Source organism: Lutra lutra, chromosome 4 (assembly GCF_902655055.1).
Source record: "Lutra lutra chromosome 4, mLutLut1.2, whole genome shotgun sequence".
NCBI classification, from domain to species: Eukaryota; Metazoa; Chordata; class Mammalia; order Carnivora; family Mustelidae; genus Lutra; species Lutra lutra.
The window spans coordinates 176,121,646-176,136,847 of record NC_062281.1 but is presented as its reverse complement, the minus strand read 5'-3'; the positions used below and the strand labels follow the sequence as shown (position 1 = coordinate 176,136,847).

Below are 15,202 nucleotides of genomic sequence, written 5' to 3'. Positions count from 1 at the left end.
CCATGCCTGCCTTATTGTTATTGTTTTCTCCAACCAGATCATATTACCAGAGTGTTAGTTATAGATAAGGAAGGCTAGCCCTTTATATCACCTTTGATATATCACCTACTACTGTAATATACAGTAGCTTGGGGCCTTAATTTTGTCACAGTTATGCTTTGCTATTAAGAGTGATCATTGGGTCAGCAGCATGGGAGCTTGTTGGAAATGCAGAATCTCGGGCTCTACTCCAGACTTGCTGAATCAGAATCTGTATTTTAACAAAGAATCCTGGGTAACTTGATGCACATTAGAATTTAACAAGTACATATATAGCACATACAAAACATAGGTTGTGAATTTATCTGTCCAAAAAAATATTCAAAAGTATTAGTAGTATAACTGAAACTATTTTCTAGGAATTCCATTTGTTTTTAGCCTTAAAACAAATTAAAAGCTATTTTAAAGGGGTTTTTATTTTTGAAGCATGTGAGCATGCTTATTTGTATTAAAAATATAAATCTTATATGTTTTTGGTATAGGTCTCAGGTTTGGGCTACACAGTTTAATTAGATTTTTCTAAAAATATTACATGTATTTCTAGAAATACTACTTGTATATAAAAAGTGCTAACAGTAAAATTTAAGATAAAGCTGTAGTTACCTACTTGCTATTTGTGAAACAAAGTTGAAAAGAAGATTTACTGTATAGTGTAATAGTAAACATGCATATATGGGGTGCCTGAGTGACTTACTCAGTTAAGTGTCTGTCTTTGATTCAGGTCATAATCCCAGAATCTTGAGATTGAGCATTGGGTTCTCTGCTTTGCAGGGAGCCCGCTTCTCCCTCTCCCTCTGCCTGCCACTCTGCCTTCTTGTGCGCTCTCCCTCTCTGCCAAATAAATAAATACAATCTTTAAAAACCAGTAAATAAACCTGCAAGCTATGAAATCGATCTAGAAAATCATAGCTGAGTGACACTTTTGCTTTATCAGTTTCCTCCTCTGTGCAATGAGAATAAAATTCACCTCCTTTGGCTATTAGAGGATTAAAAAGATAAACACGGAAGGCTCTCAAGACATTGCCTGCCACTCATTAAATGTTAGTTATTACTACTTAACATGAACAGTAAAGGCAAAGAAACCTTATGTATTTTAATATCATTAATTTAATTTTAGAAATACCAAAACAGTTAAATTACATTATCTTTCAGGAAGCCTTGTACTTTGAGGAAGTTTTTAACTGCCTTTTTTCTCCTCTGCTTTATGTAGGGAAGAAAACCCATATTTTGTTTTAGTTAGCATTTGAATCAGGGCTGGTCTGTTTTATCTAAAGATCATAACATTTGTACTGAAGCTGAAACAGATGGTGGACAAAGTTAACTTTAGATTTAACTGAAGTTTCATCCACTGAAACTTTATTAATTCAGAATTGTGATAGATTATATGCAGGTATTTATATATAAAGAGAAAGAAAATAGTACCATTAATAACTCTCAAGGAGATACTGTTTATTTATTTATTTTTAAAAGATTTTATTTATTTACTTGACAGAGATCACAAGTAGGCAGAGAGGCAGGCAGAGACAGAGAGGGGTGGAAGCAGGGTTGGGGCTTGATCCCAGGACCCTGAGATCATGACCTGAGCCAAAGGCAGAGGCTTAACCCACTGAGCCACCCAGGCACCCCAAAGAGATACGGTTTAAAGGAGAAAACTATTTGGGGCTTTTTAGAAGCCAGTAATTATCATCAAAACCTTGTGGATCAGAACCTTGTAGGTAAGGGTTTATTTGTTTAACTGTATTTCTTTCTTTCTTTCTTTCTTTCTTTTTTTTTTTTTTTTTGAGAATGACAGACATTTTTATTTTTTATTTTTTATTTTTTTTAAAGATTTTATTTATTTATTTGACAGAGATCACAAGTAGGCAGAGAGGCAGGCAGAGAGAGAAGAAAGGAAGCAGGCTCCCTGCTGGGCAGAGAGTCCGATGTTGGGCTCAATCCCAGGATCCTGGGATCATGACCTGAGCCAAAGGCAGAGGCTTTAACCCACTGAGCCACCCAGGTGCCCCTGACAGACTTTTTAAAAAAATATATTTTATTTTTTATAAACATATAATATATTTTTATCCCCAGGGGTACAGGTCTGTGAATCACCAGGTTTACACACTTCACAGTACTCACCATAGCACATACCCTCCCCAGTGTCCATAACCCCACCCCCCTCTCTCCCAACCCCCCTCCCCGCATCAACCCTCAGTTTGTTTTGTGAGATTAAGAGTCACTTATGGTTTGTCTCCCTCCCAATCCCATCTTTGTTTAACCGTATTTCTATATGTGTGATAGAGTTTCACTTGAGTGGTCTTTTTCTATCCAGATTTTTTAAAAGTAAGTTTGCATCATAGGACTGTACCAGTCTTTATGTCTGGTACCTTGGATTTTTCAGAAGCCATGTCAGCTTTTACTGTTTATTTATTCATTCAACACATATTTATTGAAAACCTACTATGTGTGCCAGACCCTAAGCTGGATATAATTGGTACAATATGACAAAGAGGTTTAAGATCATGAATTCTGGAGGCAGACTGGTATGTAACTTATTAACTGAATGATGCTGGACGAGTTACTTTAACTTCTCGGGCTTCAGTTTCTTTCTCTCTTTTCTTTTTTAATTTTAATTCCAGTATCGTCAACATACAGTGTTATATCAGTTTCTGATGTATAATATAGTGAGCTAACAATTCTGTACATTACTCAGTGCTCATCATGATAAGTATTCTTGATCCCCTTCACAAATTTTTATTTTTTTTTTTTTGCAATTGGGTTGTTTTTACTTTTTTCACATCATAAACTTAATTTCTTTTTAAAAAATTTTAATTCCAATGTAGTTAACATGCAGTGTTATATAGTTTGAGGTGTAGGATATAATGAGGATAAAGTGAGTTCATTAAATAATGCTTTTAGAATAGTAACTGATCGATTTTAATTGTTATATAGTGTTGTTGTTATAAAACAATCATAATCCCTATTCTTGATGACATTTTATAGTCTAATGGAAGAGACAAAAAATTAGTAAATACAAAATAATTATTTATTATAAGAAATTTTAAGAAAGCAATAAACAGGGTATTGACATGAATAGCAGACTGGGGATATGATAGGTAAGATAGCCAGTTGAAGGACTCTTTGAAGAGGTCACATTTAAAAGGGTCACAAAGGGGGCACCTGGGTGGCTCAGTGGGTTAAAGCCTCTGCTTTCGGCTCCGGTCATGGTCTCAGGGTCCTGGGATCGAGCCCCCCATCGGGCTCTCTGCTCGGCGGGGAGCCTGCTTCCTCCCTCTCTCTCTGCCTGCCTCTTTGCCTACTTGTGATCTCTGTCTGTCAAATAAATAAATAATCTTAAAAAAAAAAGCGTCATAAAGGATGGGAAGGAGCCTTTTAGACCACCTCCGATATCTAATTCAGGAGCTAAATAATTAAGTCCTTTTTCCTTTATGTCAACCTTATATTCTGAAAGAAAAGATTTAATGAGATTTAGTTAAGAATCTTTCAGCAGTTTTATTATGTTGGAAGTAAGAAAGCATGTGTCAAAATGTTGTTTCACTTACTTTTAAAACTTTGGGATGACTTCATGATAACCTTAGGAAACCCAGATTTCAATGTCTCTTGCTTCTTAGAATCTTCTTCCCATTGGGCATGATTGATAAAAGGTAGAAAGGAGTTAACTGGTAGTTACATTTGTTAGCCTAGTTTATATGTTGTTTTATGCTCTAAAATTGGTCCCAAGACTCTCTCTTAGCTATTCATAAGATTTAGAATATGTGATAAATCACATCTCATTTTATACTTCATAAAGGTACCTTGCTAAAATTGTGGAGCATAGGGCAGACATGGTAAGGTTTTGATAAACTTTAATAATATATAATGGTGGGATGCCTGAGTGGCTCAGTCAGTTAGGTGTCTGCCTTCAGCTCAGGTTACCATCCCAGGGTCTTGGGTTCGAGTCCCGCATGGGGCTCCTTGCTTAGTGGGGAGCCTGCTTCTCCCTCCGCCTTCTGTTCTCCATGCCTGTGCTCTTTCTCTCTCTGAAAAATAAATAAATAAAATCTTTAAAATATATATAATGGCATAGTCAGGAAGAATATATAATGCTGAGAGCCATATATTGGTGTCCTGTAGTTTGCCTGAAAACTTCATTTGTTGATTTGAAAGATGGATTCTACCTGAGAAGTTTTGAGGATAGCATAGTGTATAGATCTTTTAGGAGATCATAATATCTTTTTTTTTTTTTAAAGATTTTATTTATTTGTTTGACAGAGACATAGTGAGAAAGGGAACAGAAGCAGCGGGAGTGGGTGAGGGAGAAGCAGGCTTCCCTCTGAGCAGGGAGCCAGATGTAGGGCTCGATCACAGGACTCTGGGATCATGACCTGAGCCGAAGGCAGCCACTTAATGACTGAGCCACCCAGGTGCCCCTCATAATATCTTTTATAGATAATTTATTTAGTCTTAGTATCACTTATATTTGTTTTAACAGTTTTTCTAATTCACCACATTCATTGGTAGCATTATTATAGTTATTAAAATGTACACAGCATATTTTGTGAAATGTGTTTATTACTGACTTGGTGTCATGGTTATGCAGCCCGCTCAGGAAGAACACAGAGAAGATCCAGACTTTGAAACTAAGGAAGGAGGAGACCTTGAAGAGTGCTCTAAAATAGAAGTAAAAGAAGAAAGTCCTGAGTCAAAAGCAGAAAGAGAATTAAAAGCTTCCCAGAAATCCATCAGAAGACACAGAAACATGCATTGCAAGGTTTCTTTGTTGGATGACACAGTTTATGAATGTGTTGTGGAGGTGAGGGCATTTTAATTTCCATAGTCATAATTCTTACATATTCTTTGGTAAGGTTGAGTAAGTAGTTCTAGTGACTATTTCCAGGGACTGAAATGTTAATAGGGATTTTCTGGAAGTGGAGGTCTGGAACGATTATTACTGAGTCTTACTTTCTTCTCCAGTTTTGTCTATATCTGCCAAAACTTGTCAATCAAGCATGTGTTACTTTTATTTTTTTTATTTTATTTTTTTAAAGATTTTATTTATTTATTTGACAGAGAGAGATCATAAGTAGGCAGAGAGACAGGCAGAGAGAGAGAGAGGAGGAAGCAGGCTGCTTGCCAAGCAGAGAGCCCGATGTGGGGCTCGATCCCAGGATCCTGAGATCATGACCTGAGCCGAAGGCAGCGGCTTAACCCACTGAGCCACCCAGGTGCCCCGCATGTGTTACTTTTATAATCCAAAACAATTTTGTTTAAAAACAATTGGTTATTATTTATAGAGTGACCTGCCATGACTAGATTTCCCAGTAGCCTTGATTTCTGATATTAAGTCTAGCTATCCTCATAATTATATTTGTGAAAAAGTTACTGGGTGGTCATTTCTGCTGTCCCAGATGTAAACTGTAATAAGCCCTGGTTTATTCAATCCATTTCTTTAGCACTATGAAATAGGATATAAAAAATTTAAGTCAAGTAATGCCATTTTTTAGAATACTTTATTGTTTTCTGAAAAAATAAGTGATAGAGTCAGGATTGAATAAAAATGTGTTACTTGGTTATTTTTTGCTCTTTCAAGAGCAAAATCCCTAAAAATCTACTAATCATTTTTTTTTAACTGGAGCAGTAATTATCAGTTATGATATGATTGATATTAAGCAATGTGATTATTACTAATAATAGCCTTTATTGATAAAACATATATAATTCACATATATTTGTATTTTAGGTAATTAATTACTAATTGAATTATTTATATGCAAATGCAAATCTATCAAAGCAGTAATAGTCTAAAATATCACCCTGTATCTATCAATAGACATTCCCTCTCCAAGTTTTAAAAAAGAAATAAAGAAAAATACAGTATTGCACTTTGAAAATAGCTGCTATCCTGTTAATCAAGGACCTGTGGTCTGTTCTTTCTGCTTCTCTCCACTACCTAGTTGAGAGATGGGAAAAGCTATTTCACATATTCTTCCCATTTCGACCAATGTCCAGATCTGGGTTCTTTTTACCTGAAACATTTGGGGACAGATATGTTTCAGAATTCAAAATACTTTGGTTTTAGAAAGGCAGTAAATACTTTGGCTGCATATTTCATAACACACACAGCAGGGTGTGTGGCAGTACCAGGATTCATTCTAAGGCAGGTACATAAAGACCATAAATAGCCTTGTAATAGTTCAGGTCAGAATTTGCCTTCAAATGAATTTTGGAATCTGCCCCCCCCCCCCCACCTGAAAAGCCTAAAATTTTACTTTTTAGAGCTTCTGGATTTTGGAATTATAAATAAGGGAGTAGAGACCTGTACATGAAGATTCCCCAAATCAATTCTGTCATTTGGAGTGAAAACATAAGAGAGAAAAAAATGAAGAAAATGATTACAATAGATGAATTAATCTGAAAATGAATTAATAGCTATATGAATTATTAAGTCATTAAAAATAACTCTGCTCATGGAGAGGATGTGTGTGTGTCCAAAATGATTTCTAACTTTTTTGAAGTATTTTAAAAAATATATTTCTCAGAGGTCATTAGCATGTTTGATTTTTTTTTCAACAATTCCATTAGGTACGATAGATATAAATAGTCTTACAGTTTTACATATAAGAAAGCTAATGTTCAGAATTACTAATAGAATTGATCTAGGTTGTAAATGGAGGAGCCAGGACTTTTGACTGTCCTATTTTAGTCTCTAAATTAGGCTAAGTAGGAATATTAGTACCCAAATTTGGCAGTGGTTTTATTTTCTTGGTAAAGAAACCTTAGAAAATGATTCATAGCACAACTAAAAAAGCCACCGCAAGTGGTAATGTCTGTAGGGTATCTAGACTTCATGCGTTTTTCAGCAAGGAGCTGAGACATAGCTCATTCTCTTGGGACATTTGGTCTGAGAATGGCTGCAAGTCTGAATGATTTCCATAGTCACAATTAACTGTCAGTGTTGACATTAGAGTCAGTGAATTTAGGTGGTCATGTTGACAGCAGCCCATAGCAAGCTTCAGGAAATACTGCACCAAAAATAAAGATTGTGATGTTTAAGATGGAGGCCGGGAATGGTTGATGAAGGGAAGGTAAAATTTTGCCTTGACTTCTAGCACTATTTCCAAGCCACTATAAGTGTGTTGCATATTTAAGATGACAAATTAAGAAACAGGATTTTTATAACCCATATTGTTCTACTTCTACCATATAAACCATCTGAAACGTGGTGGTAACCAAGGATAAAAGAGGAAATTGGGAAGTGACATTTTATTTTATTTGATGATAAACACAAGAATAAGAGGAAACCTCAGAATATGTTTGTCTTTGCAGAAACATGCAAAGGGGCAAGATTTGCTTAAACGAGTGTGTGAGCACCTCAATCTTTTGGAAGAGGACTACTTTGGTCTAGCCATTTGGGATAATGCAAACTCTAAGGTGAGGAGACTGTCAAAATACTTGTTTAAATTCTTTTATTGTTGTTAAGTGTATTTATGCCTCCCTCTCCAAGATGCAATGTATTTAAGAGTTATTCTTGCCTATTCTTGTTTCTCAGATTTTCCCTCTAGAACATTTTAAAGAAAAGACCATTGCTGATGTGTTCTTTCATCATTGAGAGAGAGTATCTACTGTACTATCTTTTTTTTTTTTTAAAGATTTTATTTATTTGACAAAGAGAGATCACAGTAGGCAGAGAGGCAGGCCGAGAGAGAGAGAGGAGGAAGCAGGCTCCCCGCTGAGCAGAGAGCCCCATGCGGGGCTCGATCCCAGGACTCTGGGATCATGACCTGAGCCGAAGGCAGAGGCTTTAACCCACTGAGCCACCCAGGTGCCCCTCTACTGTACTATCTTTTTAAAGGACAGGGCAAGTACAGAGCTACATTGTCCTGATTAGCAAGTAGATACCAATAACTTCATATATTATGTAATTAATATTGTATCTGATAGGTTCATAATAAATACTTGTTGATTGGATGATTATCAATATTAAAATTATAAGATAATTATGATATATAGTTATAATTTGAAACATATTATTGTTCGAAACATTATAATTTGAAACGTAGAATTTGAAATATATTATTGAAACAGTCCTGCAATGAATCTGACATTTTCTTCAAGCCCAAAGGGAAACCAGTAGTTAACTTTCGAAAGAAGTAAAAGAAAGTGTGAGAACATGGAGGAAGAAGGAAAGGTTAAAAGTTAGGTATTTACTTCAGAAAATTTGAATTATTTCCTAAGCTGATTTACTGAAAATTATAAATATTTAGCTTAAAATCTAGTGATAAAAACTTTAGTGCAGCTTAACAAATCTTTGCAGATGCTATCCTAAATGATATGGATAGGGCTGTGGATAAGATAGACATGGTCCTAGCCCTTTGGAACTTGGAATTTAGCGTGATGAGTGTTACACAAGAGGAAATACAAGATGTCATGACAGGGTATGGCCAGGGAAGTCTTTTCTGGGGAGGCAACGCTTGAGCCGAGAACTGAAGGATTAAATGGGCAAGTGATGTGGAGAAAGAATGGCTTGTAAAAATGCCTAGAATTAAGAGAATGGTGTTGGAGAAACTAGGAGCCTGGCTAAACATAGGAAGTGAGGAACAGAGAAAGAGATGAATCTGAATTGGTTTTGTTGATTCTTTCTTCAAGGTAACTTAAATTTATTAAGAAAAGTTGAGGGGCAGCAGCCTTTAACAACTGTAGACTCTGTAGTTTGGATTTTTTGAGTTAGAGAATGCAAGCTAGAAGACATGGAATTTCCCTTTGCCTAAATGAACTCTATTTGTAAAATATACTAGTAGTTACCTAGTAGTTTACAATAGTTTGTCCTTCTATGTGAGTGACTGTTGGTTCAAGCAGAAGAACTATGTCTACCAGCACTAGGTTAATATTATTCTTTAAGGACTTGATCTTTGTCCTTAAAGGTTCAAACCAACTTGTACTTAAGCCTCTAAGTTCTATTAATAAGGGAAGATTGAAGGTAATTAAAAAACAAAACAATATCCCCCAAACTACAGTGAAGAACATTCAGGAGCTGTGAGCTCAGAAATTCTCCAATGAATCAAGGAAAATACTCTGAAAAGTATTTTATGTATATAAGCTCAGTGAGATAAAGTTCAGTGTTTTTACACTATGGGTGCAAAAAAAAGAAAAGAAAAAAGAAAAATCCAAGGTTGATTTGAGAATAATTGGGAATGCTTGAATTTGGCATGTTGGTAAAATCACTGAGTACTTACTTAATATAACTGGAAATAATTTCTATGAACCACACATAGTTACATTTTGAGAAGGTAGCACATTCATCTAGACATTCAGGAGAGGAAATTCTTTTCCCCTTGAAGCTGAGCTTCTAGGGCCCACATTGCTACAAAAACTTTCAGTTGCATTGATAACTTTTCACTATTGTTGGTCCCATCATACTTGTCCCGTCAGCGGGTTTTATTTCCTTTATAATACTTTTCAAAATCTTTATAAGCAAATATTTAATTTCTTTATTTATATTCATTTAAATATTTATGTGTAAAGTGAATTAAAAGTAGCTAATATAAAAGCTGAATAGCAAAGTATAAACCTGGCTGTGTAAAAAATGGCATTATTGGGGCGCCTGGGTGGCTCAGTGGGTTAAGCCACTGCCTTCGGTTCAGGTCATGATCTCGGAGTCCTGGGATCGAGCCCCGCATCGGGCTCTCTGCTCAGCAGGGAGCCTGCTTCCTCCTCTCTCTCTGCCTGCCTCTCTGCCTGCTTGTGATCTCTCTGTCAAATAAATAAATAAAACCTTTAAAAAAAATGGCATTATTATCCCTCTTCAATAAAATATTTCTAGAAGAGAAAAGCTGTTGTTTTGGAATCATAATCTAGTTTCAACTTCCCTGATAGTTGCTAAGAGTGCCTTTTGGGGAAGTCATTGGGCAAGTGAATGGGAAATATAGGGCTTATCATATTCAAGGCATTTGTTAGGTTTGTAGAAGGGTCCATGTTCTTACAGGATATCCAACAGGAACATGATCAGAGGTACTGAACTGTTCTGTATTTTCTGCTTCTAAATTCATTGTGACCAACCTCCAACTCTGAGAAATAGGTCAAAGTAGAGTTTTTCTTTGGATTAAAATGAGGGTCTTTGGGCTGATTCAGGAAGTAGGGCATAGAAGCGAATGTAGGAACTTGCCAAGCAAATATTGCACAAAAATGAATTTGGAGAAGACTTACCTTAGCATTGTCAGGTTAAAAGGCCATTGTAGTAGCAAAAGCTATCTTGGTGATGACAGTCCTTCTTCAATATGCTATCTCTTGAGTCATACTTATTTATTATGGATGAGTTGCTCTCTCTGCTCATGCGTAACTGTCCCTGGTATTTCTATTACCATCATCCTGAAGATTGATTTGCCTCATTCATGTGATCTTTCTCCAATTTCCTTTGTCCTAGCTTTTCCTTGTGTTTTGATAGAATGCTTCTTCTGAGAAATGGCATGCGAGACATAATCTTTTTGAGATATTATATGTCTAAAAAATGTCTTTATTTACCTCACATTTGATTATTAGTTTGGTTGGGTATAGAATTTTACACTTGAAGTTATTTGCTATCATAATTTTTTTTTTAAAGATTTTATTTATTTATTTGACAGACAGAAATCACAAGTAGGCAGAGAGGCAGGCAGAGAGAGAGAGGGAGAAGCAGGCTTCCCGCTGAACAGAGAGCCCGATGCGGGGCTCGATCCCAGGACCCTGGGATCATGACCTGAGCCGAAGGCAGAGGCTTTAACCCACTGAGCCACCCAGGCGCCCCAACCATCATAATTTTGATGGCATTGCTCCATTTGTCTTCTGGCTCCCAGTGCTGCTATGGAGTAGGCCAGAGCCATTCTGATTCATGATCTTTTGTGTGACCTTCCCTTTGTAGAATTAAGCTAGTAGAATCTTACTGTCTTCCTTCCTCCGTTCCTCCCTTCCTTCTTTCCTTCCTTCCCAAAATGGAGGATCCAGTTTAACTTAAAACAGTAAGGAGAGACCCTGTTTCCCCACACTCCTCACCAAACTACAATGGTGGCAGACTTTTTACTTTTGCCATATGAAGAGGAGGGGAAAACTGGAGTCAGGACTTGCTTTGGAACCACAGCTCCAAGTCCATGGTTTGGAGCCCAGTGCTAACTCTCTGTGGGTGACATCTTCCCCCTCCCCAAAACAGGTGAGGAAAGAGTTCCTCAGCCTTGTTAAGTTCAAACCCAGGTGGAGCCAATCTCCTTGCCAGCCCAGCTTAGAAATGCCACCTTTTCTTTATTGACCCAAGCTGGTGGCAGAGGGGACCATGACCTAAGGGGAGGGCTCGCTCATGTTGCCTCAGAGTGTCAGCCTGATGCTGGCTGCCTTCATGAACCAGCAGGATGCATCTTTGGTCAAAGGCCTAGGTGCAGCTTGGAGCAGCGATGGTGGGCTATGGCCTGGTTGCCTGGTGCCATCGGGGGTCATGATACAGGCTTTGTGCAGCCAATCTGGAGGGGAATGAAAAAGTCTTGGAGCAGTGTGGACAAGGATAGGGGTGGACATTGGTGGCATGGTGTGTGTGGCTGAGGGCTGCAAGCTTGGAGAGATAGCAGAAGGTCTTGGGGTGATTGGGACACAGAGGGGGCAGGCGCCGGTGTGTACCAGCCAGTACATGGCCACTTGGTCTGGTAAGAGAAGGCCTTGTCACAGCCACAGCATTGGTGCCGGCACTGGGCCGGGGCTGCTGGCGGTGCCAGGAAGACGCCCTGCAGAACTGGCAGGCCCTGGAACCAACTGACTGGGTTTCTGCAGTGAGCCCTGGTGGGGTGCTCCTTTCTTGGTTATTGGTTCCTTGCCAGTGGGACCAGGATCGGTGTCTCTAGCTGCGGACTCCTCATCTCGGCCCAGCATCCTGCTGGCCCAGGAACCCAGAGGGAGGTAGGCAACACTGGCGATTATCAGGCTAATGGAGATTGGGCTGTAGGGCCCCGGTCTTGGTTTAGTCCCAGTCCACTGATGCAGCATGAACTGCTTCCTTCTTTTTTTTTTTTTTTAAGATTTTATTTATTTATTTGACAGAGAGAGATCACAAGTAGGCAGAGAGGCAGGCAGAGAGAGAGAGGGAAACAGATTTCCTGCCTAGCAGAGAGCCCGAAGTGGGGCTTGATCCCAGGACCCTGAGATCATGCCCTGAGCTGAAGGCTTAACCCACTGACCCACCCAGTTGCCCTGAACTGCTTCCTTCTTGTTGCTTAATTTTATCCCCAGCGTGGAGGGTGGAGGGGGACCTGTGGAAGGGCCCTCCTGCAGTGGCTTCTGCAGCCACTGACATGCCCTGGACACCAAGGAATTGCTGCGCCTGTCACGCTATTTGATTTCATTGTAGTCACCATTACCTACGCATATCCACTGTCAATAAGCCACATTTCCAGATATGCTCTTTAGAATTATACAGAGATTCACGAAAGGATTTAATGTGTAAAGCCATTAATGTTCATTAGTCATTTATCCAAATTTTCTGTGATTCTGAAAACACAAAGGATACTAGAGTTAGGACATCTCCTGGAGCTCAGTCCCCTCATTCCAGAGATGAGAAGATGGAAGCCTGTAAAGGCAGAGTGGTTTCCTCCCAGCTACACAGTCCATTCCCTCCTGAAATTCCTTGCCTCTTGCTCCTTCCTAAATGATTTCTTCTTCAGCTTTTTATTCATTTTGTCTTTGTTTCTCAGATTTTGTTTCCTAGCTACAGAATTAGTTCCTGTTATATTACAAAAATTCAACCAAGTAAATATTAAAGATCTAATTGGCCTTAGTAATCATTTCATGAATTGGGCAGTGTTCCACCTAGCAAGTAGAGGGGAGCTCTGAAGGCCTAGAGGAAAAGTTTTTTAAGGTAGAGAGGGAATGGAAAAGACGAAATTATTAACAAAGAATCCACTGTTGAAGGCAAGGTCACCCTCCAGGAGGAACAGAAAGAGTCTATTAGTAAACATCTTAGTGCTGACCAGAAATTTTCCATGTTGATTAGTTAAAGATTACATTTCTTGGTGGTTGAAACTGTAGTTAGGTTAGATATTAGGTCTTGGTTTACTGACTTGGGGCCTTAACCTAAGTGATGCCATTTTGGGCTTATGGTTTTCTTTTTAACATTTCTCGAATTGTAAGGGGGAAAAATGTGAACCATAATACAAACGGAGATGACTGTCCTCTTTCCAGTCCCAGTCCGTTGTCTGTTGTCTTCTTTTGTGTGTAAAGATTTATCCTTTGTATATGTAAGTTCTCTCCTTAAGAACTTCTGGTTGGGGGCACCTGGGTGGGTCACTTGTTAAGAGGCTGCTTTCAGCTTGGGTCATGATTCTGGGGTCCTGGGATCAAGCCCTGAATTGGGCCTGCATTAGGCTCCCTGCTCGGTGGGGAGCCTGCTTCTCCGTCTCCCTCTGCCTGCTGCTTCCCCTACTCGTGCTCAATCTCTCTCTCTGTCAAATAAACAAATAAAATCTTTAACAAACAAAACAAAACAAAACAAGAACTTCTGGAGCTTTGCATTTTGTTTGTATGCAGTTGGGTACCTTCGAAGGGAGGAAAGTTAATCGAATTGACTTTTTCCTCACAGGGCATGGCTTACTTGCTCTTTCCCTATTGGCTGCACAATAATAAGCCTGTTGCCAGACAGTCTGACTGGAGAAAAGAAAAAGCAGTTAGAATCAAACTTCTATAGCCCTATGAGACATTTATTACCATTATGAATCAAAGTTATATGATGAGTTAAATAGTTGATTCCTACATTTTATTCCTACTTTGTTGTTTATGAATGAATCAAGGATTTTTTTCCTTGGAGAAATGTCACCCACATTACTTCCTCCCCCATCCCCTCCAAAGTCCCTCCCTAAGCAGAAATCTTGAGCTCTTTTGGTAAATACTAAGAATTTTATTTTTTTAAAGATTTTATTTATTTATTTGACAGACAGAGATCACAAGTAGGCACAGAGGCAGGCAGAGAGAGAGAGGGGGAAGCAGGCTCCCTGCTGAACAGAGAGTCTGATGTAGGGCTCCATCCCAGGACCCTGGGATCATGACCTGAGCTGAAGACAGAGGCTTTAACCCACTGAGCCACCCAGGCACCCCAATACTGAGAATTTTAAATGAGGAGTTCATTCAATTCAATGGCATATGGTCTTCTTTCTCTTTTCTTCCATTTTCTGTGTGGATGGATTTTCTTACCTTAGGAGTCAAATTTTCTACTCTGAGCAGATCATCAGTCATAGCCAGGAGGGTCTTTTACCTTGCAAAGGCAAATAGCAAACACCATTTGAGTGAATATTAAATTAATAGTGTGAGGCATTTAACTTATAGTCATCTGAAAGAATGCATTGTTTTAAATTGATTCATGAGTAGTTTTGAAGGCAAGTACAATAATGATTGTGTCTTTATTGTCTGGTAAATCAGAAAGACTAAAATGAATTTTATAAACACACATGGAGAGTAGGAGGCTGTATTTGGGATCTTGTCTTTTGCTCTGAAGATTTAGTTTGACATCTCTAGTGGATTTAAATGTGGCTTTTTTTTTTATAGTCAGATCTAGAATTACTGTGCTATTGAGTTTCTATAAACATCTTGGAGCAGTGATTTGAAGTCAACATACTAACAGAAGCATAAACAATGGTTGTTCCTCAAGTTAAGGAAGACAAATTTGTGGAGCTTATAGATAAGGCTTTTACCTCAAAAGACAAGGATGTGTATAGATCACTTATATGTATGTGCAGGGTTTTAGGGCATCCAGATAAAGATAGCTGATGGCCAACTCAGGTCATGTTCTTTCTTAGGGTTTTTTCTTAAAACTTTATAACCTGGGGTGCCTGGGTGGCTCAGTGGGTTAAGCCTCTGCCTTCGGCTAAGGTCATGATCTCAGGGTCCTGGAATGGAGCCCCACGTTGGGCTCTCTGCTCAGCAGGGAGCCTGCTTCCTTCTCTCTCTCTCTCTGCCTGCCTCTCTGCCTACTTGTGATCTCTGTCTGTCAAATAAGTAAAAATCTTTAAAAAAAAGACAAAAAAAAGGGGCACCTAGGTGGCTCAGTGGGTTAAGCCGCTGCCTTCGGCTCGGGTCATGATCTCAGGGTCCTGGGATTGAGTCCCACTTCGGGCTCTCTGCTCAGCAAGAAGCCTGCTTCCCTCTCTCTCTCTCTCTCTGCCTTCCTCTCCGTCTACTTGTG

General features: G+C 38.7%; 1 protein-coding gene across 21 annotated transcripts in view; it reads left to right on the top strand.

Moving 5' to 3' along the window:
• The window catches only part of EPB41 (erythrocyte membrane protein band 4.1), a 199,217-nt gene that overhangs the window by 90,915 nt on the left and 93,100 nt on the right, over positions 1–15,202 (top strand). For all 21 annotated transcript variants that reach the window (XM_047723953.1, XM_047723948.1, XM_047723963.1 and 18 more), the window contains 2 exons: positions 4,619–4,831; positions 7,345–7,449. In XM_047723953.1, coding sequence (XP_047579909.1) covers positions 4,778–4,831; positions 7,345–7,449 — 159 coding nt within the window. In that variant the 5' untranslated portion in view covers positions 4,619–4,777. The remainder of the gene's footprint in view (positions 1–4,618; positions 4,832–7,344; positions 7,450–15,202) is intronic.